This window comes from Heterocephalus glaber, unplaced genomic scaffold, assembly GCF_053883595.1.
Source record: "Heterocephalus glaber isolate CG9 unplaced genomic scaffold, H.glaber_assembly_v1.0 deba00001504, whole genome shotgun sequence".
Lineage (NCBI taxonomy): Eukaryota > Metazoa > Chordata > Mammalia > Rodentia > Bathyergidae > Heterocephalus > Heterocephalus glaber.
Genome location: NW_028258324.1, coordinates 74,173,652 through 74,197,997, shown reverse-complemented (window position 1 = coordinate 74,197,997; position 24,346 = coordinate 74,173,652). Strand labels below are relative to the sequence as shown.

Sequence of the window (24,346 nt, the reverse complement as noted above, 5' to 3'; positions counted from 1 at the left end):
AAAAAAAAAAAAGGCTCATGAAAGGACTTCCAGAACTACCTTAGAAAGTGGCCAAAACCATGGGATAACTGTGTTTGAAGGGAGAGAAAGTATTTTGAAGGGAATTAATGGCAGTGTCTTACTGTAATTTTAAAAAATATAAACACATCAGTTTTTGATCACCCTTTATTTCTTTTTTTCTTTTTTTTTTTTTTTCTGGTACTGGGGATTGAACTCAAGACCTTGCTTTTGCGAGTCAGGCACAGTGCCACTGACCTAAATCCCTGGCCCGCCCTTGTATTTCTATACAGCTTATTTCAGGGAAATAAAAATGGGTGGCTTCACAATTTTTTATATAGACTGGTATTTCTTTTTCTTCCTCAGTATAAAATGTTTTCTTTTTAGCCGGGGATTTAGCTCAGTGGTTTCGCTGCCTGCTGCGCAAGCACAAGGACCCAAGTTTGATCCCTGGTACCAAAAAAAAAAAAAAAAATGTTTTCTTTTTATCAGCCAAAGAAAAAAGAAAAATTACTGAAGCCTCAAGTGATGATCTACAGCCAGGGAGTGACCTGGTAAGAAAAGAATTATTAACTACTTTGAAATCTTTCCACATAGGGGAATGTGATAAATTTCACATTCATTTCAGCTTTCTTGAAGTCTTTGGCTAAGGAAGGTTTGGTAGAAGGTATTAAAAAAAATGATTTTGAATTTTAAAAGTTAAAAATTTAGGGCCAGAGATTTAGCTCAGTGGTTCCGCTGCCTGCTTTGCAAGCGCAAGATCCCGAGTTCGATCCCTGGTACCAAAAAAAAATTAAAAATTTAGAAAGCTCACCTTCTAGAATGACTGAAAATGAGACTACGCAAAATACTAAAGTTGAATTCCAAGATGATCTGTACAAGAATACTCTAGAATATTCTTGTAACAACTTGACACCTGGAGTAGAAAATAATTTCATTTTCAAGTTACATGATTGCAATTGTTTCCCCCCTTCCAAGGTTTATGATAATAGCTTTGCGCAGAAACCTGACAGTGGATTTATTCATGTAGCAGAAAATTCCTTGAAGGTAAAGAAAGGAAACAGGAGATCTGCAGAGAAGAGTGACAAAAACAGTATTCCTAAGCTCTTAAAAACAGAAGAAAATTTAATGGGAATAAATAAATTACTGCTTGAAAAAAGTGATGTATACCAAAGTAAAAGGAATGGCTCTCTAAGCGAAAACAATAAATATTCAGTGGAGGAGGGCAATGTTGGGAGAAAGCCCAGAAAAAAGATGAAGTTGTCTGAAAAGAAAGAAACAGTTATCGAGACAAATTTCTCTACCAGGTGGAATGAGTCTGAGTTGGTATTGAAAGAAAACCAAATAGGTATGGAGGGGAAAGAAGCAGAGACTTCAGAGGCTAAAAAAAATCCTTTAAAAGTTTTGAGAAAGGAAAAACACAATACATTCTCTCCAATGGATCATTTATCGAGTCTCCCAGAAACAGAAGAAAAACCAAGTGCCAGATGTCATGTAAATGGTATGTTTCCAAAAACCTTTGAACCGCTCTTGAAAGAAACAAAGAATGCTTCAGAGTCCTTAACATGTAAAAGTACTACAGAGCCAGAAAAGTATTTTAAAACAGTGACAAGCTCTATTATAGTGGAATCACCTAGTGATAGCCATCATCTTGAAAAGAGATCTTCACAGGAAGATTTGAGAAAAGCTGAAGAATTAAAGCTAAACTGTCGCAGAACAATACCAGTGACTGGCAAAAGAATTTGGCCTGTATATTCATGTGCTAGAATATCTGCCTATTGTTGGAAAAAGGCTACTGTGCCAAACTCAAATTACTCACTTCCTGGATCTCCGGAAAATTTTAGGCAAGATGATTTTCTTAAACATCAAACAAACCAGACTCACTTATCTGACTTCAAATTGTTACAAAGTTCCTTAACAGAAAAAAACATTGAATGCTCAAATAAAGAAAAATTGGATTCTAATTTAGATCATTTGTCTTCATTTTCTGCAGTAGAACCTATAATGATGGCTATAAAGGAACCTATAATCGATGATAACAAGATAAAGTCAGAGGAACTTAGCAGAAGCGGGTCAAAGGTAGTCTCTAATAGTATTGAAGATACTCAGGTATCTAATGTGACTCAAAGTTTACCAGGAAGTAAAAGAAGAGAGAGAGGAAATTTAACAAAACCTAATTTGACAGTGGCTTCCCAGGATGACCAAGAAGCAAATACCTCTACAAACAAAACTATTGATCGAAAAGCCTTCATTGCTAAGCAAACACTTGTAGTTCCAGACTTGGTTAAAATATTGAACACAGGACGGTTGACTAATTTTAAAATTCCTTTACTTAAAGATAAGATAGAAAAAAACCTAAATGCCAAGTCATCAGAGAGAGAAGCTTACAGTCCACTAGAACTCCTTGACAGTTTATCTGAAGCAGAGGTAAGACAGAATAGGAACAAAGAATATGCTTCTGCAGCAACTTCAAGACTTCAGTCTTTCAGCATACAAAATAGTGTAACTACAGGGCAAGCTCATTCTAACTCACTCTTCAATAAAAATCCCTGTAGTATTTCTCCAAATTTTACAAAGCAAGGTGATGACAAACCATTTGATCACATCTCTGAACCAAATATTGTTTCTAATAAAGAACCTGTTTCTCTCACAGTTGGAAATAATGCTTTGTCTTATAATCCTGGTTGTATAGAGAAAAGACCCTTCTGCTCTAAAGAACAAACATTTGAGCCAATTTTCTCTGAAGGGAGTGATACAAAAATGACTAAGAGTATTTCTGAAATCAAAGTGGAGTTTCCAGATATTCTTAAAGCATATGAAGATGATGTCCTTTTAATTGATGTAATCCAAGATGACCCTGACCTCTTTGGAGTCTCCAGTGAAGGCGAGATCTCATTTGTTTCAGAGGTCCCCGAAAGAGCCCAGGAGCCCAGTGTTACTGCAGAGCGGCAGTCAACTGACCCCAAACACGTGGGAGCTCCAGAAAAAGAACCAAGTGATTTAAGGTATGCATGCTCAAGTATGCCTTTTGGGACAATTATTGTTGGGGGTTTCAAAAGAATTGTCACTTAAGTGTAACTAATTTATTCAGTAATCATTAAAGCGCCATTATTTTTGATACAATTATTTATTAAATATATAGTGTACCACTGCTGATACCCAGAAATGTCATTATGTTAAAATTTAAGAGTCAAAGGATTATGTGTATATCTTGAAAGATATGATAGAGCAGATTGGTTTTCAAGATCTAAAATGCTTTCTAAAGTGGTTTTTTAAGTTAGAGACTGCTTCTTTCAAACACCAGCTTATTTTTATGTTCTTTATTGTAAATATACAGATAGCCTTTATTTTAGCCCGGTTACTTAATATTGGTGTTATGTATTTAACCTATTTTTGGTGCCTTCTTTATTAGATAAAATTTTGTGTGTATGTGATACTGGGGGTTGAACCCAGGGCCTTAGCACTGAGCTAAATCCCTGGCTCTTTTTATTTTGACAGAGTCTTGCTAAATTGCCTAGGTGGGACATGAACTTGGTACTTATAAATTTTTAGTTGCCTTTGGATCATCATACTCAGTATTCTTAGTGCAATAAGAACTTATCACCAAATAGCTTTTTATATGCCAAATGGAGGACTGAGAGGTTTATTTTTAACTATGTTAGGCAATGGTAATCTGCACATTTTGAAGATGGAAAATTAAGGTGACAAGTTGTCACTTGCACAGTGTCACACTGCTAGTCATGGAATCTGGATCCAAGCACGGGCACATCTTAGCTAAAACCAGTGGTTAAGAGCTAGACCTTTTGTGGTCTAACCTTCGTTTTTGAGTCTTCATTGCCACCAAATAGTTATGTAATTTTGAGGCAAATTATTTAACCTTACTTGTGAAAGATAAAGTACTTTCTTCACGATTATAAGGATTAGATTAAAGAATGGACAGAAAGTGTGTAAGCAAGCATGGATGAACAAAAAGCTCAATACAAGATAGAAATTGAAGTTTGTTTTAAAACTCTTATACCATGCTTCCTTTGAGGAATACAAAGGAAAATTAGAACAAATTGTGCATTCAAGAGCAGACATTGATAATGTCTAGATATTGATAATGGGCTACAGCCAAAGGTAGAAAGAGATAAATGATGTGAAGTAAAATGCAGGAAGTTTGTTCTTTATTCTTATATTTATTCTGTGCTGAGAATGAACCCAGAGCTTCATGATCAGCAAGGGCTTTGCCACTGAGCTACCCCCACCCCAAGCCCACAAATTTTTACTTGAGATAATCTTTCTGTTTCTAACCTTGAATTTCCTTCCCTTCACTTCAGAACCATCAGTTGTATTTTCATTGGCTCAGATTGACTTTTATGTCTGCTTCTGAAGTTTGAGTTTTAAATCTGAAAATTTCCCCAGTAGTTATTTTAATATTTTATTTTTTCCTTTTCTTTTTTTTCTTTCCCTGCACTAGAAATGCTAGTTTTACCCTTCCCACAGTACAAGCCTAAATCTTAAAAGAAAAAGAAAGGCATGCTAACCGGAGAATCGATCAGTAGTTGTACAGAAATTTGTTAATGATTCCAGAACTAAAGGTTGCTTAGAATACATTTTCAAATTTTAGCTCTGTCCCTTTACCAATCAGTTACTGGTTCATAAACTTCTTTCTCTCTTTTAAGAAACACTTAAGAGGTTGTAGCCTGGTAGAGTTTTTATTTTACAGAAATAAAGGTAGAAAGGGGCCGGGGATTTAGCTCAGTGGTTCCGGCATGTGCCTCGCAAGCGCAAGGTCCCAAGTTCAATCCCCGGTACCAAAAAAAAAAAAAAAAAAAGAAAGGTAGAAGGCCTGGTCAGAAGGTCTGGATGGCCTCTCACTTGTAAAATGAGTAGATATACCTGAGCTGATTTAATTGTTGTGGAAACTTAGTCTGGTTAGAATTTTTAAGGCAAAATCATAAGAAGATACTTACTCATTGACAGTTTCCAGGGTGAACAATGTCTATATTAAAATCCACAGCATTCAAAACATAGTAAAATTCAGTAAAACTTGATTTGGTGAGTTTGCAATGTATAGTGGCTAAAATTGTTAATATTTTTGAATTAACCTAGAAGTATCACTGGAAATGGTCTGAGAATGTTTATAGAAGAGGCTGTGGGACAATTAAGGGTGTACTAAAACATGTGCTAAAATGCCAGTTGAGTGATACTATAGATTGTTAACATTTTAAGAATCTGCCAGAAATTCTGGAGAATTACTGGGGGCGGGGGTGGTACTAATGTGTCTGAAACAAAAATATATGAACTGAGGGTTGAAAAGACATTTCAGAAAAGGAAAAATTTGTGTTGATCCTTGAAGTTTGGATTAGTTTAGATTAACACAGGAGAAGAAAGAAAAGTTCGGTGGGGAGGAGAAATAATGAATTTGCGGGCAAAAAAGGTGAAGGTTTATATGAACACAAGTGTGCAGGGGAGGTTTTTTCTGACTTCTTCAGGCAGAGGTAGGAGCCCTTACCCGTTCCCATTGTATCTTGTTGCCTCAGTCACTACACTGATTTCGTGATAGTGTAGTTTACATCTGTCTAACTTGCTCAACTGTTCAACTCCATCCATTCTGGGATTGAACCCAGAATGTTTTACCAGTGATACCATTGAGCTATATTCCAAGCCCTTTTTATTTTAAGACAGGTATGGAAGTTGCCCAGGTCAGCCTCAAATTTCGAATCCTCTTTCCTCAGCCTCCCAAATAGCTGGGATTGCAGGTGTGTGCCATCACTTCTGGCCTGATTTACAGTGTTGGGCTGTGTTTTGGGACAGGGCGTCCTGTAGTTCAAGCTGGCCTTAAACTCACTATATAGCCCAGACTGGCCTCAAATTCATGGCGATCCTCCTGCCTCAGCCTCCTGAGTGCTGGGATTACACCCACAGGCATGTGCCACCATGCACAGTTTGTAGGTCTGGGCCAGGGAGGTAGCTCAGTGGTGCCACGCCTGCCTGGCAATCACAAGGTCCTGAGTTTGATCCTCAGTACAAAAAAAAAAAAAGAAATCATTATAGTTCTAATGTGGAAAATGAATTGATGGGGAGCTATTGTAATAAAGAGATGAAAAGGACATGGTGACTTCAAACAGAAATGGGAATGGATCTGAGCAAGGTTTAAGAAGTGGAGACTGATTAATTAGAGGAGAATGAGACAGGGGGAGTTAAGGGTGATACCTGATTTCTGTTTTCTCAGAAGACACACCATCTCTCTTTCACAGGGGCAGGATTAGAGAGGTCAGACTGAGACGCTGTGAGTTGCGGAGGCCTTTGAGGGCCTGAAAGAGAAAGTCCAGGGGGCCACTGAGACGGGAGTCTGGAGGGTCTGGGTCAGGGAAGGTGATGTACACGTGTGTGTTCTGCTGGCATTATTTTCTAGTCCTTTCAGCTGTGTACTTCTAGGCTTTATGTTGGGGGAAAAGTACTTGTTTTTCCAAAAACTCCGAGGAATAGTGAACACAAAATATTTAGTTTTTCTTTCTTGCCAAGGAAGTAATCCTAAACCAGTGAGCAGTTGTACAGCTATAGGATATGCTTACTAAAATTCATTTATTGGATGAGCATGTTAGGATTGTGGGTAATTATCGTATTTTATTCTTTGTAGTTTGTTTTTGCCTAAATTTGTAAAATGAAAGACTTTGGCTATTTGTATATGAGTGGTTCCTGTGTCATTTGCTGAGCCTGTTGGATTTAGAATTTAAGATGATTTGTCAGGTTCTTTCTGAGTGACAGTGTTGACATGGTGACACTAACAGTTGAGGTGTATGTGTCTAAAGACCAGCTGGGGAATGTGCAGGTATGCTGGCTCAGAGTCCTAGTGCGTTCCTCTGTGCTGGAGGACTTGACCTTAACTGGACTTGTCCTAGAGCTGGGAAGAAATATTGCTTAGAAAAGTGGGCAGAGTTCTTCTCAGAACCTGTTGCAGTGTTTAAGCTCTGCTTCCCTTATCGCAGAGAATGTCCTGTACTGGAGCCCAGATTGATGCAGTCAGAGGTCTGCACCTCCTTGCCAGCAGGTAAAATCTGATGTTTTGAAAATAAGCAGTATTGAAGTATCTTTTTATGTCTCCATTCTGGTCAAAATAAATTTATTACCTGAAGAAGCTTTTCATTTTAGAGGCTGCTAACCATGCCTGACAGATTGTCAGTTTTTCTCAGATCAGATTTTGAGATATTTTGCAGTTGACTATTTAATTATAACTTTGTTTTGCTTTAGCTACAAAACATAAGTAATTGACCTCAGCAATTTTATAGGATTTATTTTAAAATTGAAATATATATTTCTGCTTTACTGCATCTTAAATCTGTCGTTAAGAATATTTATTTAACAATCCAAAGTTTATATCTCTGAATCCTTACAGAATTGTAATGTGAAAGTTAGTTTTACTTTGGCTTTCAAGTTTTTAAAAAAAATTTAAATAGCTAGACATCAAGAAAAAGATTAAGTATCTTACTGTCTATTGTTTTTATACCATGTGGTGAAGTTATTTTGGTAGCAAGTGGGGATTTATATGGTTTGCTGAAAATTGTAAACATTTGTCACATTAGACTTGAAGAACTTCTAAACTCTTATGTCATTTTTTTAGAACAGTTTTGAATGATTTGGTTATTTCATTTAAAATTTCTGTGGTTAAATACTATTTCTTTTCAGCAAATGAGGTAAAACATGATTCCAAAGGTACAAACATTTCCTTAGAAGTTACTAATGAGACCTCTGAAAATGAAAAACTTGGAAACCTCAGTGAACAAGTGACAGATTCAGGCTCTGATGAAAAGGTACTACGGATCTTTTGCATTTTTTTTGTTTCTTGGTCTTAGTAGTAATGCAGACATTCATCTACATGGTACTGTCAGGTGACAAGCGTAACTGCTTATTGAAATAGTCACATCACTCTGGCCATGGTTGTATCCCTTAATGCCTTCTACAAGCACAGTATGAACATGGTTTCCCTTGTCTGGAACACAGGATGTAGTGTTTAGTATCCTGAGTTTAATCAAAAACTTATATAATTCTTTCTAAATAAAATGGTACCTATTTTCTTGTCTCTTTAAACACTGAATACTGAATATTATTTGATCTTTTTTGAAATTTTTGAATATTGTAGCACCCAAGGGCTATGAATGTAAGCATCAGTTATCCCACCCCACCATAGATGCACAAGCAGAGGAATTAGAGCTAAATCTCACCATTGGCATATGGTATGGGGGAGAGTTGTGGTATTAAGTTTTTTGTTCAGATTTTCTCTCAGACAATATGTATGCTTATTGAATCTTTTGCATAATTAATTGATTCCTAAACAGCTATTATACTTTTCCCATTACACCTTCAGTTCGTACCCATTCATCCTCACAGCTAAAAATCTCGTTTCCTACTTGACCAAGAAAATTGAAGCAGTTGGAAAGGTACACTATAGAGTGCGCCAGTACACTTGACACCCCTCATTCACTCCAGAACTCCAGCTCTCTTCTAGTGTAATGGATGAACTGGCTGATTACAGTTCTTCCATCTCTTCTGTCTTTTCTCTCAAAAGGAAAACTTGGGTAGAGGTGGTCATTGTCATACGTCCTTGTCTCCAACAGAGCTGCCCTTCTTACTCTTCAGAGACATCCTCGTTGCTGGACATGATGGACACATCTCAGTCTTAAGTCTTAAACCTGTCATCAGTTTTTGCATAGCTGACTGCTCTTTCCTTGAGACATTTTTTATTTGGCTTCTAGGAAAAAAAAAAAACAGACTTGCCTGGTTTCGTTTCTAGCTTTCTGTCTGCCACTTCCCAGTTCTGTGGTTTGTCCTGAGCTCCTGGTTCAGGACATGTCTGGAGTGACTGATAGCCCAAACCATGAATCTGTCCTTTTTTTCCACCTAGGTTTGCCCCTAGGCGGGCTCTTCAAACTTCTCTGTGTCAGTAGAACCTATGTGCTAAAGCTCTTTGTATCTGTAGCCCAGATTTCTTCTCTGAACTACAGACCTTTCTACTAAATGTAGTGCTGCCTTGCTTTTTCTACTTGGATATCCAGATAGGCATTTTAAATGTAACACATTTAAAAACTGAATCCTCTCCCCTACCACAGACCAGCTCCTTCTGTAATCTTTCCTATTCATGGCAAACCCCATCCTTTTTGATTGCTTAGGCCTCAAACCTTGAATTTTCTTTTTTTCCTCATTCTCTATACTATAAGGAAATCTTGCTGGCTTTACTGTCACACGATATCTAAAAACTTTTTTCATATCAACATTATGCAGCTCTGGACCAGTATCCTGAGCCGGATGTGGTGGCACAGGCCTTTAATCCCAGCGCTCTGGGAGGCTGAGGCAGGTGAATCACAGGTTTGAGCCCAGATCGGGACATTTATTGACAGCCAGATCCCATCTCAAAAGTTTTTTTTAAAATTTTTTTTAATAAAAAATGGATTGATTAAAAATTTTTAAATCAGGGGTGGTGTTGCACACCTGTAATGCCAGTACTAGGAAGGCTGAGGCAGGAAGATCACTGAGTTCAAGGCCAGCCTGAACTGCATAGCAAGACCCTGTCTCAAAAAATTTTAAAAAAGGAAGGGCTGGGAATGTAACTCAGTACAGAAACTAAAAGGTTTATTTCCTTCATGTCTTTTCTCACATACCATGTTCTCGGGGGTATTTTCCCTGGCCATCCAACCTATAATGCACTTTGTTCCCTTTTTCCCAAAATTTTATATCTCCCTTTCTTGCAGTTAGGAGCTAGCAGGTTGTGTATCCCTTATCCAGAATGCTTTAGGACCAGAAGTGTTCCAGATTTCTGAGCTTTTTGAAATTGGTGTGTTTGCATAGATAGGTATGAATTTAAAAATCTGAAATTATGAGTATCTTGGTGTGTTGCTGGCTAGCTTAAATCCTTGCTTTTAGTAATAATAGAAATTAAAACCTAAGCACAAATTTATGGAGTTCTACTTGGAAGGTTAAAAGATAGGACAAGATTCCAACTTAAATAGCTGGAGGAGACACATTCCAAAACAAGGGTTCAGACGGGCTCGCTGAGAGCCTTTTGGTCATTGTCTCAGTCTGTGTCACAGTTCTGGAATCTTTATGGGTGGGAGATGGTTTTGTTCCAAGGAGATCATGGGTTCAGGACAGTGGCTGGAGACTTCTCGGGCATAATTGAAAGTCCCTGGAAATCATCCAGGTGTCTTCAGTCTTGAAGGGGGTGAGATCATATAAATTAAGGGCTAATCAACCTTGCTTTTTTAGACAGACATTCCCTAAGTGATCAATTTATCTATATAGAGAGCTGAGAAGGAATTTGGCCCAAGTTTTATGGCAACAAAGGATACAAAATGAAAGTCAAAACTTGTTCTTTTAGTTATTACCTATTGGGTATCTGTAGGCCCAAGTGAAGAGTTAAGGTTCATCCCAAAAGTGGCTAAGTCCCTGACTGTCCCAAGAGAACACAAATGATGTTTTCAATGGGCAGCAGGTAAGAGCCCAGGATTCTGCCTGTTTCCCATCCCTGTAGTGACCCCTGACTTACTGTTGTAGGAACAGAATGGGCCATGTTGACCTAGTCTGGACAGAAGGGGGTTTCCTGTTTACTCCTTAGGCGGATGCTTCCGGTTTAGCTTGAGACCTTGAGGTTTTCCAACCCCTCAGCTGAGGTCTGGATGTTGTGTGTGCCCTGCACCTCTCAGTACACTTAGAGGATGTTACATCTCTTGAGCTAAAGTTTGAGTGCACGAGCTTGTGGAGATCTTATGTATAGCTAATGATTAAGAAAGTGAAGGAAGGCCAGGAATTTAGCTCAGTGGTTCACAAGCCTGCCTCGCAAGCACAAGGTCCCGAGTTCGATCCCTGGTACCAAAAAAGAAAGAAAAAGAAAAAAAAGAAAGTGAAGGAGGGCCAGGGATGTAGCTCAGCAGTGCAGTGCCTGCCTGGCAAGTATGAGGCCCTGAGTTCGATTCCTGGTACCAAAAAAAGAAAGTGAAGGAAAAAAAAAAATCATACTTTTGCTTTTCAAGTAGCCCTCAGCCACTGTCTCCAAACTGCTAATGACTGACTTTCCACCCACCATTATAAGTGCATCAGGTAAACTCAAAGTTTTGAATTCTCAGAATTTCGGATTTCAGATCTTGAGATTAGGAATGACCTCCTGTATACATTTACTTGTTCTTGTTTCTCTGTCTCCTCCTGCTAGAATGAAACTCTGTAAAGACAAGGACTTTGTCCAGTCTGTTTACTACTGAGTCTTCAGATCTTAGAGCAGTTGGTGATACTCAAATAATTGTTGAATAAAGAATATAAACCTCATTTGAAAATAGTTTTTAAGTGCTATAGGTGTCATGTAACAAGAATAAAAATCTCAGACTGCTTGATTAATAGTTTGATGATCAGCATATATTAAGCTTTATTATACTATGCCCACTAACCACTGTTAAATACCCAAGCATGTGTTAGCACATTGCATTCCTACAATACAATGTAATGTTTAGGGGTCCCCAAGACCACCCTCAGGTTTCAGTGAACTGCCAGAACTCGCAGGTTGACAAAACTGTTTATCGTGGTTAGAGTTGATTCCAGCAGAATACTGCAGATTAAAATCAACGAAGGGAAGACACATGAGGCAGGGTCCAGGAGACAGCCAGGCATCAGAAGTCCTTCCAGCGTCCTGTCCCCGAAACAGAATGTGGTCACATACACGGAGTCTTGTAACCACCTGAGCCCCAAGTTGCCATTTCTACTGGAATCAGACACAAAGGCAGGGCTAGCTGGGCATGTAGCTCAGTGGTTCTGCCGCCTGCCTCGAAAGCTCAAGGTCCTGCGTTCAATCCCTGGTACCAAAAAAAGAAAAGAGAGAGAGAGAAGAAAGTTAGGGCTGACCTCATTGTGCAGTCTCACTGAGTGGCCAACCCCGTGGCCCAGGGTCCCCAAGGTAAATCACGTTGTTAGCATAGGGTGTCTGCCATGACCCCAGACCCCTAAAAAAACACTGGGAAAGACATTCCAAGGGCTTAGAAATGACCTTCCCGGAGCAGGTCAGAGGCCAAGCTTTTTGCTATGAGGGTATAAATAATCCAGATATCCTGGGTTAATCCTTCACTGTGCACGAGATGTGTGCTGAGGTTTCCTTTTACAAATGAGGCCACTTGAGGCTTAGATCCAGGCTCTTGTCTGAGGTTACATTGTGGTCTCTTGACTTAACTATAAGGCTCAGCAGATTTTCTTTGATCAGCCCAAATAGCAGCTATCTTGATGGTTTCGTGGGCCATAAGATGTGATTGCGGATCCTTAACACTGCCTTTGTGGTGAAAAAGAAGCCTTCAATCCATAGCATACACAGATGACACTGGCCATGAAGCTCCCAACTGCCCATTTGCTCCCCAAGAAGCACTGGGGCACTTTCAGTAGAAAGGGGAAAAAAAAGGTTGTTCAAAGCTAGTTCTGAGGGAGACAAAGAGACCTTTGTCTCAAGTGTCTTCCTGTGTTCATGTGTGCAAAGGCTTTTATAGCAAAGGAGAGAGGGAGGAATACAGTGAGAACAGGCGAGGCAATGCCCAAGCTGTTTCTGTCCGTACACACAAAACCCTGCCCAGCCATTCTGGACCCTGACCTCCTGGGCCACTTCTGCTTATTTCTTTTAGATGGATATGCTAGTTTTCTGACAGACATTGTTCTTCTGTCCATTCGTCTGAACTGAGAGGAGGGGGTAGGGGTAGCAGTTTAAGCCTTCAGCATGGGAAGTTTGGAGAAGTGGCTAATCTCCAAAAGAAAATAGTCTTGATTTTTAAAGATCTATTTTGCCCTTGATTACAGGGGTGCTGTGTTGAAACAAAGCTTAAATTTATGAAAGTAGCCTATGGGCCATACCTTGCCACCCCTCAGTCTGAAACATTAAAAAAAATAAGTATTGATTGTATTGATGATTTGAAAAGAACTAGCTTTTGAGTTTAGTGATTGTCTTTTGCTTTTTTGTTTTCTACTTCCCTAATTTCTGCTGAGTTTTCTTTCTTTTTTTTTTTTTTTTTTTGCTTACCTTGGATTTAATTTGCTCTTTTTGTGGTTTCTTAAAGTTGCAGCTAAGGCCATTGGTTGAGAACATTATATGGTAATTGGGGCACTTAGTGCCATAAATTTACCCATAAGTACTGCTTTAGCAGTATCTTACTTTTTTTGAGATAACTATAGCTTTTCATGCAGCTAAGAAATGCATAGAAATTTCACATACCCTACCTAGCTTCTCTCAGTGATCATGTTGAAAATCAATAGTACAGTATCACAATCAGAATAATATAGTCAAGATGCAGAACACTTGTGTTACCAAAAGGATCTTTCACGTTGCCCTTTTACACCTGCTTCCTTCCCACCTGTTCCCACAACCTCTCCTTAACCACTGACAACCACTAATCTGGCCTCCTTTTCTCTTGTTCTGGCATTCCAACAATGTTACATAAATAGCTTCACAAAGTATATAACTGCCTCCAATTTTTTTTTTCCAGCCAGAGGGTTATTCATCCAGGTTGTAATGTATAACTAGTTCATTTTACTGCCTTAGTACTGCTCAGGGGCATGGGTGTACCATAGTTGGAACTCCGCATTCATTGAAGGATACCTGGGTTGTTTCCTGTTGGGGACAATTACAAATCAAGCTGCTGTCCATAAACAGTCATGTATGGGGTTTTTTGTACCTAAGTTTTAGAATCTCTGGGATACGTGGGCAATAATTGAGCTATATGGTAGTATGGTAGTTGCATACTTATGTTTTAACTTGGTGAATCCAACCTCTGAGTTTCTCCCCTACAGTAGGAAGTGGTTAAAATCTTTGTTCAGTTCTTATTTGTTTGTTTATCTTGAGACAGGGTTTTCCTATTCAGACTGGCCTCCAATTCATGGCAATCCTCCTGCCTTAGCTTCCCAAGTGCTGGGATCACAGGTGTGCACCACCATGCCCAGGTAGTCCTTCTACCCTCAGCTGTGTGAAGTCTTCCTTAAATAAGTATAATTCAGGGACCAGCCAGATTAGAGCCAAGTTTATAATTAAGGTTAGAGGCTTTTTCTCTTAGACCGTCTCTTTGCCAGGATCCCCAGCCTCTTGCCAGTTTCTGACTTTGCCCCAAACTCTGTCTTCCTGTTCTTCATGTCAGTATGGCAAACTTTTGGCCTCTCTACATGGTTCCAACTAGGGCTTTCCTTTGGGAATAAGGCCATAACTGCAAGAGTTAGTGCCATTCCCTCTTTGAGTGTAGAGCTCTAGGTTCTGTCTGCTTTTCAAATAGAGGCTTTGAAATACTCTGTCCAGATTTATATGCAGACTTTTCTGCAGATTACCCCAATTGGAGATGTTCTGCCATTTCTCACACATTTCGCCTATTTTGAATTTAAATTCAACTTATTTAATAAATAATAGCATACCCTTTTTTATCTTGGCTTCTTTTTTACCTAATACATATATAATTGAAATTTTTTTCCTTCCAGTGTATGTAGTAAAGCCGTGTTTTTATGCTTGCATAATTATCCACTATATGGGTACGTCGTGAGGAAGCCAGGTACTGATACATCGAGGAACCAGCTCCTCCCTTCCTCCACCCTGGGTTCCTTGTGCCCTAGATGAAGGAATTCAGTTGTGACTCACAGGCCATGCAAGAGTCTACTGTAAGGCAGATACAGAGAGTTACGGCTTCCAGGAGAAAGGGAGCAGTGTCACAAAGGTATCTGCCCAGAGTTCAAGTTAGGATGCCTTCTTATGCTTACAGAAGTGACTCCTGGGGTCCAGGGAACTATGCTGATTATGATACTTATCAACATTTTACTCAGAGGTTACTAAGAAGTTGCAAAACATCTTCCCCTCCTTTTTAGGTGGTCAGTGTTTCCTAGGGGCTTTAGTCACATAAAAAACTCACAAAAATTAAGTTCTTACTCTAAACCAGGCCCCAGCTGAGGCAGGAGGGCCTTTAAAGAACATCTTTCCTGATATCCTTGGGCTGGAGGCTGTGGCAGTCAGGAACACTTGTGCCTTGTTCTGGAATTGGAAGGTTGGCTAAGTGTCAGAAGGAATGTGTGCTTTGTGTCACCTTAAAATATCACTGTTCCCTGTGAATTGCTTTGCATCTGAGACCTAAGAAATGATTATGAATATATTATACACCAAAGTCCCTGTTTCTTAAGTGGCAATGCACACTGCTTTGGACTCTCGGGCCCTTTTTGTCTCTCAGGCCCACTAATGTCTTTACTACTTGCCTAACATATTTTAACGAAGCCAACTGTTGACGGACATTTGTTTCTTTTTTCTTTCTTTTTTTTACTATTTAAATATTGCTATATTATACATCCTTGAGCATAAGGCATTTTGCCTATGTGCAAGCATTTTTGGATTAATTCCTAGAAGTAGAATTATCAAATTGCCCTATATAGACCTTGCCTGGATTTATGTGTCCAGCATTGGTGAAACTGCCATTGTCTTCCCATATACTCTCCCACTCATCTTTTTTTCTCTACTTTATTTTGCATATGACTTTGACAGTTCTCTTCAGTCTAGTTAAGCACCTTTTAGCATGTTTAAAGCCATTTACATTTTTTTCTGTGAACTTCTTGTTTATGTCCTCTGCCTGTTTTTCTTCTTTGTAGAAATTTATCCTAAATCAAACATAAAATATATGTTGTCATACTTTCTCCTGTTTTTCATTTGTCTTGATGTGGTTTAGAAGCTTTTCACCTTGCAGAAAGCCTTTGTAGTTTCTTTAGTCCAATACATCCATTTTCTAATATCTAAGTCATGAGTCATATTTAGAAAAACTCTTCTCTATTTCAGGATTAAAATTTTCTTCTATATTTTCTTTTTCTTTTTTGGGTGTCATTTATTATGTTTAAATTTTTTATCAAACTAAAAAATTTACCTTGGGAGAAAATATAGAAACAGTGTAACATTTTTCCCTATTTTAGCAGTTGGCTGCCTTTAGTGTCATATTTAGGCTTTCTCTACTCTCCATAATATATGAATACATATATATACATATATAATATATACCTTTTTTCTACTTTTTAAATTTTTCTTTGCTACATTCAGAATGTATTTTTTACAACTATGTCTTTAATGAATTTTAAGGATATTTTGAAATATGATGAATTAGGATCACTCTTAGTTTCCACTCAAATAGCTAGGTCTTCCACTATTTGTTAATTTTCTCACAAATTTCAAGTGCTATTTTCAGTATCTCAATTTTACGTGTGTAACTATTCTTTACCTCTTTTGTATTTTGTTGCTTACTCACTTTATGTACCAGTGATACATTGTCAACTATTTGAAAGATAAAAATACTAGTAAAGAAGGCTTTTATTAGAAGATACTAAAATGTATAAATCTAAAATATATTGGCTCTCTTTCATACACTAATTGTGCTTTAAAAGTCACATTGTAAAATAGTGTCCTAAATACATAAATCAATTTGGACAGAAATAACATCTTTACCTTTATCCAAGAACATGGTCGGTCTGGTTGTTAGAGCACTTTTAGGTTTACTGGAGATTCAAGAAACAAGAGGCACTCTAAGAGGTGGAGGGAGCCAAAAAACTTCATTACGCTAGTGGGCCCAGAGGAGATGACTCTCCAATATCTGAGCTTCAAGAAGCAGTTATGCTATTCCTTTTATACAGAAGCTACAAAGCAGAGCAAAAGCATTTACTTAAGCAGTGACAGCTTGTAACTTAACACATCTGGGTGACCTTGGTCTGGTGAAGAGAAACAGGCTCCCATAGAAACAGGATGTAGCAAAACCATTATCTTTAGAAATAGAGTTGTCAGAGCAGAGAACAGTTGCCACAGGGAGGGGGAAGATTAAGGGGAAGGTGACAGAATTAGTTATAGCCTTTAGTTTTTTATCTAATGCATAAGATTTAGGTTTTTTTTTTTTAAGTTTTGCCTTTCTCTTCTAAGGTCAGGGTTTTGGGTGGGTGCTGTAGGCTTATCCACAGAAGCAGAGAGAACATCATGGATAAGGAGAAAGTAGATTATCTACTTGGGAGGGCTTCATAGTGAGACACCTGGATGAGGTTAATTGTCAGGGTCTGGGCACACAGCAAGAGCTGGCAAAACAAAAGGGGAAGCCCATGCTATTTTCTTCATTATTGCCATTTGGTGCTGATTTATGTGGAAGAGGGTACTGGGGATGGAATTCAGGGGCTCTTGCATACTAAACGTGCTCTGCCACTAAGCTACAGCCTAGATCCTTTGCATATTTCATATCTCAGTTGATTTTTGAAGTTTTCTAAGCCTCCTAATAATATACAGTATGATACCATGATTGTAAAATATGGCTGTGTACTTTCTTTTTTGGTATTGAGAATTGAACCCAGTCTTGTGCATACAGCAGTAAGCACTCTATGCTGAGCTACACCCCCAGCCCGGCTATGGACTTTTTAAGTGACTGGCAGTATACAAACTAACATATTAAGTGATTATCTCTGACTGCTGGAGTGACAGGTGATTTGGGGCTTCATTTTCTTGAAGCTTGTTGTTTTCAAAAATTTAATATTTGAGTATATATAACTTTTTGGGGTGTGTGTGTGTGTATAAGGGAGTACACACATGCGTGCACACTAGGGATTGAACCCAGGACCTCCCACATACTAAGTACATGCTCTGCCACTAAGCAACACTCCCATTACTCATCATGTATAACTTTCTTATAAAGACATAATTGCCCAAAAGCTACTTCTAAAATGTTTTTAAATATAGCTGTGTTTAAAATGGATTTAAATAGTTCATTAGAAAAATACCATCTAAATGGTTCATAAATACCATCTAAAAATGAAAACAACTCAGAGCTTTTTTCCTGAAAAACACAGTATTAACTGCCCATAATAACTTGAAATAGTAGCTTATACATGGCAAGATAACAAAAGCTGGAAAATGTACTAATTTACATTTCTTCAGCAATGGAAATTTTGTAAGTCAATATTCAATATTTTAAGTTATGTAGTGTAGAATTGTTTTCACAGTTGACCATAATCTAATTGTTCATTTAACATCTAATAGATTTCTAAAAATCTGCTAAGTCTTATACTTCAGTACGTTATACACAAATACTCACTTTTGTGTCTCTAACTGTAATTTCTTCACAGTGTAGAATTTCAAACAAGATGACTGTTAAAGAAGACAAAGAAAATATTTATGAAGTTTGCAAAAGGTCCGTAACATAATATCCAATTACATAACTTCACGATAGTCACTCACCTAATTTGGGTGTGTTTTTCATTCTCTGTTTGTTATGCTTGAGCTGCTATTACCACAAACCATACAGGAGTATAATTAACATGTCAGATGTCCCCAGATAGAAAGGGAATTGTAGGCTGCTTTACAGCTGTCTGTCAGTTTTTTGAGCCACCAATATATTTTTTGAGGAAAAGAGTAGTGATAAAAGGAAAAAGAATACATACGTGACTTCTATGAAGGTAACAGTGGCTAAAATCAAATGAATGTTGAGTTTTGCAAGTATTTTACGTGGATGCAGTGATTAGTACCAAGAGTTAAGAGTACATTCACTAGAATTAAACCCACCACGCTTGGCACTGGAAGACTCCTCATGGATCCCCTGATCCATCCTCTTCCCTCATCTTGCAGTTGAGACGGCCTGCCTGGTACTGGATGGAGAGTCCTGTGGGGCTTCACTCCAGGTGCTTGGTGTCTCAAACAAAGACTCGGTCAAGACACTGAAAAGGCAGCCAAAGTGTACATTTATTGAAGGTAGAAAAGAGCTATGTTCCTCAGAGTGAGAGCTGGCTGGAGAATAGACTCACAGAGGCCTCAGGAATAGGCTTCCTAAAAGATAAGGAAAAGAAAGGAGCCTTTTGTATCAGAATTCCTGGGTTACCTCTCCCTGAGGCAAATAAGGCATTGGGACAGAACTGTTACACGTTCACTTGGCTTCCCACCTGTGTAAACTGTCCTTCGGGAAAGTGCTTGGCTCCCTGCACATGTAAATGAAGGATTGAAAAGAGCATCTTCTGATTGGTCTGTGAACAGCACCAGATTCAAAGGATTAAAAAATAGCACTTTTCCAGCTGGTTCTGCGTACAGTGGTAATGACTCGCTGTATGAGGAGTGCCCCCCGGAGTGTCCCTCACCCTGCTGCCCTTGTCTTACAGCCAGGTCGGGATGAACACATCCAAGTCTATTTATTATTTATGTTCAGCCAGTGGTTTTCAAAGTGTGATCCTTGGAGCAGCAGGATCGCATGGGAACTTTTAGAATGGAAATACTAGGTCAGAAACTCGGGGAGAGGAGGGAGCCCATTGCTTCTGTGTTCAGTAGGAGTTCACCCTGGTACAGGCTCAGCTTTGAGAACTGTTCAAGAAAAGAGAAGGTAAGAGTTGGAGTTAGATTGGCATCCAAGTCCAGAATGGTTCATGACCATTTGGAGATACTGTTAAACAAAAACTGACCAGGTCAGTTCGTTTTTCTAATGAAAATACTTTACCTTCAAACAAAATAGTATTATCGCAACCCAGGAAGTTTGGCTGTACCATAGTTATCACCGTGTGACACTGGTCGGGTCACTATCTCTCCCTGGGCCTCAGTCATCCAATCCAAAAAAGGATTTTCTATATAATCTCTTTCATCTGTAAAAATCCATAACCCCTACTTCTTTGTTTTACATTATTGCTTTTGTTTTGTTTTATGGAGAGGGGCACGGTGGCGCTACATAGGTATCCCAAATTCAGAAGAGAAATTTTTTTTTTCCCCTCTACCAGGAATTGAACTCAGGACCTTGCAACTTGCCAGGCAGTGTGGTGCCACTGAGCCATGTCTCTGGCCCGAGAAATGTTATCTTGTGAAATTTTAAAATTACGTCAATGGCACTAAATTTCAACTAAGTATAGGCCCTGCTTACTGTTCTCATTGCTCTGGCTCAGAAAACTCCCACTGCAGGGCCAGGGATTTATCTCAGTGGTTTCGCCACCTGCCATGCAAGCGCAAGGACCCAAGTTCGATCCCTGGTAACAAAAAAAAAAAAAACTCCCACTGCAAAAGCTCATGATTGCTCTTAGGTTCGAATTATAGTATCTGGGTTTTGGGTAAGTCTCTTGGACAGTAAACTCATCCATATCTACTAGTCCTCCTGGCTTCAGTAATTTATTTTTCCTAGATAGTAACCTCCAGGGCTGGGGATTTAGCTAAGTGGTTCCGCTGCCTGCCTCATAAGCACAAGGTCCCAAGTTCAATCCCCAGTACCAAAAAAAAAAATAACCTCTAGTTTAATTTTTTTATAAAATTGATTATATAGGATGTCACTTACTTGGACACAATTAAAGCTGGTTAAATCAGTTTTGGAACAGTAAGGTTTTCAATTCCTTCTCTCCCTAGAATGTGTAATAGGTTTATTGTATACATTAATCCTTAAGTATAACTTATATTGTAGTCTCCTTTACCATGGGTCATTCCAAGGCTGCCAGGGATACATGAAACTGCAGGTGGTACCAAACCCTAACATAGTGAGTTTTTGTACACATACATACCTATAATAAAGTATAATTTGTAAATTAGGTTCAGTAAAGGATTAACCACAGTCCTCAATAACAGGGCGATCTTAACAGTAGGTATAATAAGCTATGTAAATGAGAATAGTTCCTGGCCTGTACTTAGGCTTCTTGTGATGAAGTGAGGTGACACAGTTCCCACACAGAGATGAGGGGTAAATGAGTAGGCATTGTGATGTGCAGTGGGCTCCTACAAAAGGGTTACTTGAACACAGGTGGTGAAAAACCACTTGGCCCAAGGTGAAGGTGGCTACTAAGTGCCTAACGGGCGGGTAGCATGGATTCACCAGACAAAGAGATAGTTCACTTCCTGGGCAGGACAAGACAAGATTTTATCACGTTACTTAGGATAAGATTTAAAACATTTCTGAGATTCCCATATTTAATACTTTTGGACCACAGTTGACCATGTGTAACTGAAACCATAGAAAGTGAAACCATTGGTAAAGGAAGAATAGTATAATTTGTTTATTTCATTTCACTGTCAGTAATTGGATGGCCTTTTCTGAATTAGTCTAGCCTAGTACCTCCTCAAACCTTTTGTCTGGAGTAATCAAAAAATATGCATGTAGTCCAGATACTTGGGAGGCTGAGATGGAAGGATTGCTTGAGCCTAGACGTTCAAGGCCAGCCTGGGCAGCAGGCTAAGAGCCTGTCTTAGTTTTTGCTCTAGTGTTAACCATATCATCCCATTCCTGTCTCTGCCCCCAGCCATTTAACAAGTACTGGTTTTCTATTAAGACAGGGATACTCTATTGAAAATATTGAAGTATCGTATGCTGTGTAAAATCTACATAGCCTTAGATTGCATTTTTACTTGATTCTCATTAGTGTTTTAAAAACCAACTTAAATTCTGATTTTGGTCTTTCTGCTTACACAGCAAAGATTCTAGCAACGCAGAGACTCTGGCTGGTGAATGTCAGTTAGCAGCACTGAGCCCCAGACCCCTGTGCTTATCACCTCCCCCTTTGAACCTAAGTGGTCATCAGGAAGACACAGTACCAAGGCCCTGGATGAATGGTACCATCTATTTTCTTAATACAATCCTGTTGGCTTTTGGTAATAAACTATGTAGGAGATGTTTTCATCCGATACAAAAATAGAAGTAAGTATGGAATATGTCAAAATTATTTACCTTTAATATTTTTGATGGGCCAATTTCCAAAATATGTTTGTGACAGTGGCACAGGTAAATGATAGCAAATATCTATAAAGTATTTGTGAATATATTTGTATATATTTTAAGGTTTGTCGGGTTTTAATAATTCATAATGCTGTGAACAAAAGTTCTATTGAAGAATAAACTTAAAAACAATCTCTTTGGGTTGCACACATATGACTCTTCTGTACCTTTGGGTACTGACTTCATAGTGCCTGGTGTTAATAGAGCAGCAAGTTCACAATAGTCGTGTTTTATCTCAAAAAGCCTTACAGTTTTCACAGTGCAAATTACTGCAAAACTGTGTGGCAAAACTTGATATAGTTCCATGTTCCAACTGAAAGCTGCTGAGATAACAAATAAAATTATTTAAAACTAAAAATACTTTATCTGTAAAGAAGAATGTTTTTAAATGCTGCAGTTCTCAAAAAGGCCACCATTAAGGAATGTAGCAGCTGGCATATTAGCCAGCTCGGGCTGCCGTAACAGAATACCATAGACTAGGTAATTTAACCAGTAGAAACTGGTTCCACGCAGTTGTGAAAGTGAGAAGTCCCAAGAGCAAGGTTCTGCAGGGCTGTTTCTACTGAGGGCTCCCTTCTTGCAAAGTTCACACATCCTTTCTTGGACATGTGCGAGTACAGAAAGCTCTTTGGCCTCTTCTTACAAGGACTCTCATACTTATGACCTTATTTGACCTTAAGGCCTGACCTGTAAAGGCCCTATCTCCAAACACAGTCGCGTTGCAGGGTAGGGCATCAGTATTCAATTTGTCAGGGGAACCCAGTTCAGTTCAGAGCACCTGAGTTTAGAAAGTCACTGTGTGCAGTGTTTGTCTGTTAGAGATGTATCATTTGAATGCAGTGCTCAGTGCTACAGTGTAAGGCTTTTAAGTAAGTTCTCTGCAGCTTACAATTTTAAATTTTTAAATTCAGATCTAGAAACACATAAGAGTACTCAAGATGTCATATTTTACAGTAGCACACATGGCAGTACCATCTGTAAAGTGAACATGAATGTTCCAGAGTGAAACTTCAAAGCAGCTGGTAGTGACCAGTGTTCTGATGGGAGTGAGGATAACATGCAGTTGTAAAATGCCATTCTAATCATTTCTAGATGTCAGATTTCCCGGAAAACCTTCTGTCCTAAAGCTGCAGAATCCTGAAACTTGTGAAATATTTAAAAAGGAAAAAAATATAGGGGTAAGTCTTCCATTTAAGAAAAATATTTTTCTAAGTGATAACCCATATATTGGACCCCTTCTGGTTTCTATTCCATGTCATCATTTTTTAAGCAGTTCCAGACATACAGATTTTGAGTGGAGATGAATGGTAAAACCTAGAAAAGAAGTAGCAATGCAGAGGCTGTTCCCAACATGAAAGAATTGAAGCAGAAGAGGGAGAACCCAAAGCTGAAAATACAGGATAGATAGTTCCCTGTCGTGAAGGAGAAAGCTGGTGTTAGGAAGCACTTTATGGGGAAATGTTATGTGACGCTTTCTTCCACTGTTTGCCTCTTCCTATTAGAGAAGCCAAGGAGAATTTTGGTTCTAATAAGTGCGCCTGAAATATGAAGCAAGTTATAATTGAATTAACTTTCTGCAAAAGTAGAGGTGAGAGGCTGCAAGGAAAGCAGGACTGTAGGCTTTTAAAAACAGGTGGCCTGCGTTGAGGCAGGGAGTCTGTGGAATATTTCTGTGCTTTCTTCTCAAGTTTGCTGGGAACCTAAAAGTAAAGTTTTTAAAAATGTGAAGTGAAACAGTATTAACCTTTCTGGAATATTTTGCACTAAGAAAGATTAAAAGTCACAGATCATCACTCTAAATTGTTTGTCTTTAAAAATACAAATTTGGGGGGTATTTTTTCTTAGCAAATTAGCAAGCAGTTTATTTTGAAGTATTTTTGTTGCTTCAGGGTTGAAAGTGTAACTCAGCAGTAGAGCACATACTTACGGTGTCTGAGGCACTGTTTGAGTCCCAGCACCACAAAAAATACATATCTATTTCTGTTGCTTCAGATGCTTTCTCACTGGACTGTGTTTTCACTTAACACAGAAAGGTATCTTTTACTAATTGTCTAGATGTTCCAGAAGCCGCTGGGGCTGATGATCCCGCACAGATACTGCAAGTTTCATTTTAACACCTTCCGAGGCTGTGAGCGATCACCATGCAAGTTTGCTCACGTGCCTGAGCAAGGGGATGAGAAGGTAAAATGAAGGAGCTCAAGTGGGCGTGGTTTTTCCTGCCTCGGTCATGCATTTGAATTTAGATTCTCAGTTTCTTCTGGTACCACGGATGAGCTGTGACTATATTTGTGCTTTATGTAAGTGGAATTATTTAATATATATTCTTTGGTGTATGGCTTCCTTTTTATTTAGAGTTTAGCTTTTAAGAAACAGGGTCTTGCTGTGTTGCCCAGACTTGGCCTCAAACTCCTGGGCAGTGCCATCCTCCCACATCAGCTGCCAGACTATGACAAGTGTGTGCCACCAGCGTGGCTCGCCTAGGTCTGCTTGATATATTTTTTATTTAGTGGTAGATGTTTCTCTTTCATTGCTGTGCAATAGCTAGTATTCCACTGTGTGAGTATATCGAGGTACATTTTGTGGGTAAATATTGCTGTTGACAGGCATTTGGGTGGCTTCGAGATTTGGATATTACAACAGTGATGCCC

General features: G+C 38.8%; 1 protein-coding gene across 3 annotated transcripts in view; it reads left to right on the top strand.

Annotated features, from left to right (window-relative positions):
* Topaz1 (testis and ovary specific TOPAZ 1) overlaps window positions 1–24,346 on the top strand; it is a 72,821-nt gene that overhangs the window by 15,863 nt on the left and 32,612 nt on the right. For 2 of the 3 annotated variants that reach the window (XM_021257352.2, XM_021257356.2), the window contains exons 2-9: window positions 490–551; window positions 976–3,002; window positions 6,972–7,033; window positions 7,669–7,793; window positions 18,100–18,164; window positions 21,396–21,535; window positions 22,791–22,876; window positions 23,754–23,879. In XM_021257352.2, coding sequence (XP_021113011.1) covers window positions 490–551; window positions 976–3,002; window positions 6,972–7,033; window positions 7,669–7,793; window positions 18,100–18,164; window positions 21,396–21,535; window positions 22,791–22,876; window positions 23,754–23,879 — 2,693 coding nt within the window. The remainder of the gene's footprint in view (window positions 1–489; window positions 552–975; window positions 3,003–6,971; window positions 7,034–7,668; window positions 7,794–18,099; window positions 18,165–21,395; window positions 21,536–22,790; window positions 22,877–23,753; window positions 23,880–24,346) is intronic. The other variant, XM_021257371.2, reaches the window with a different exon arrangement.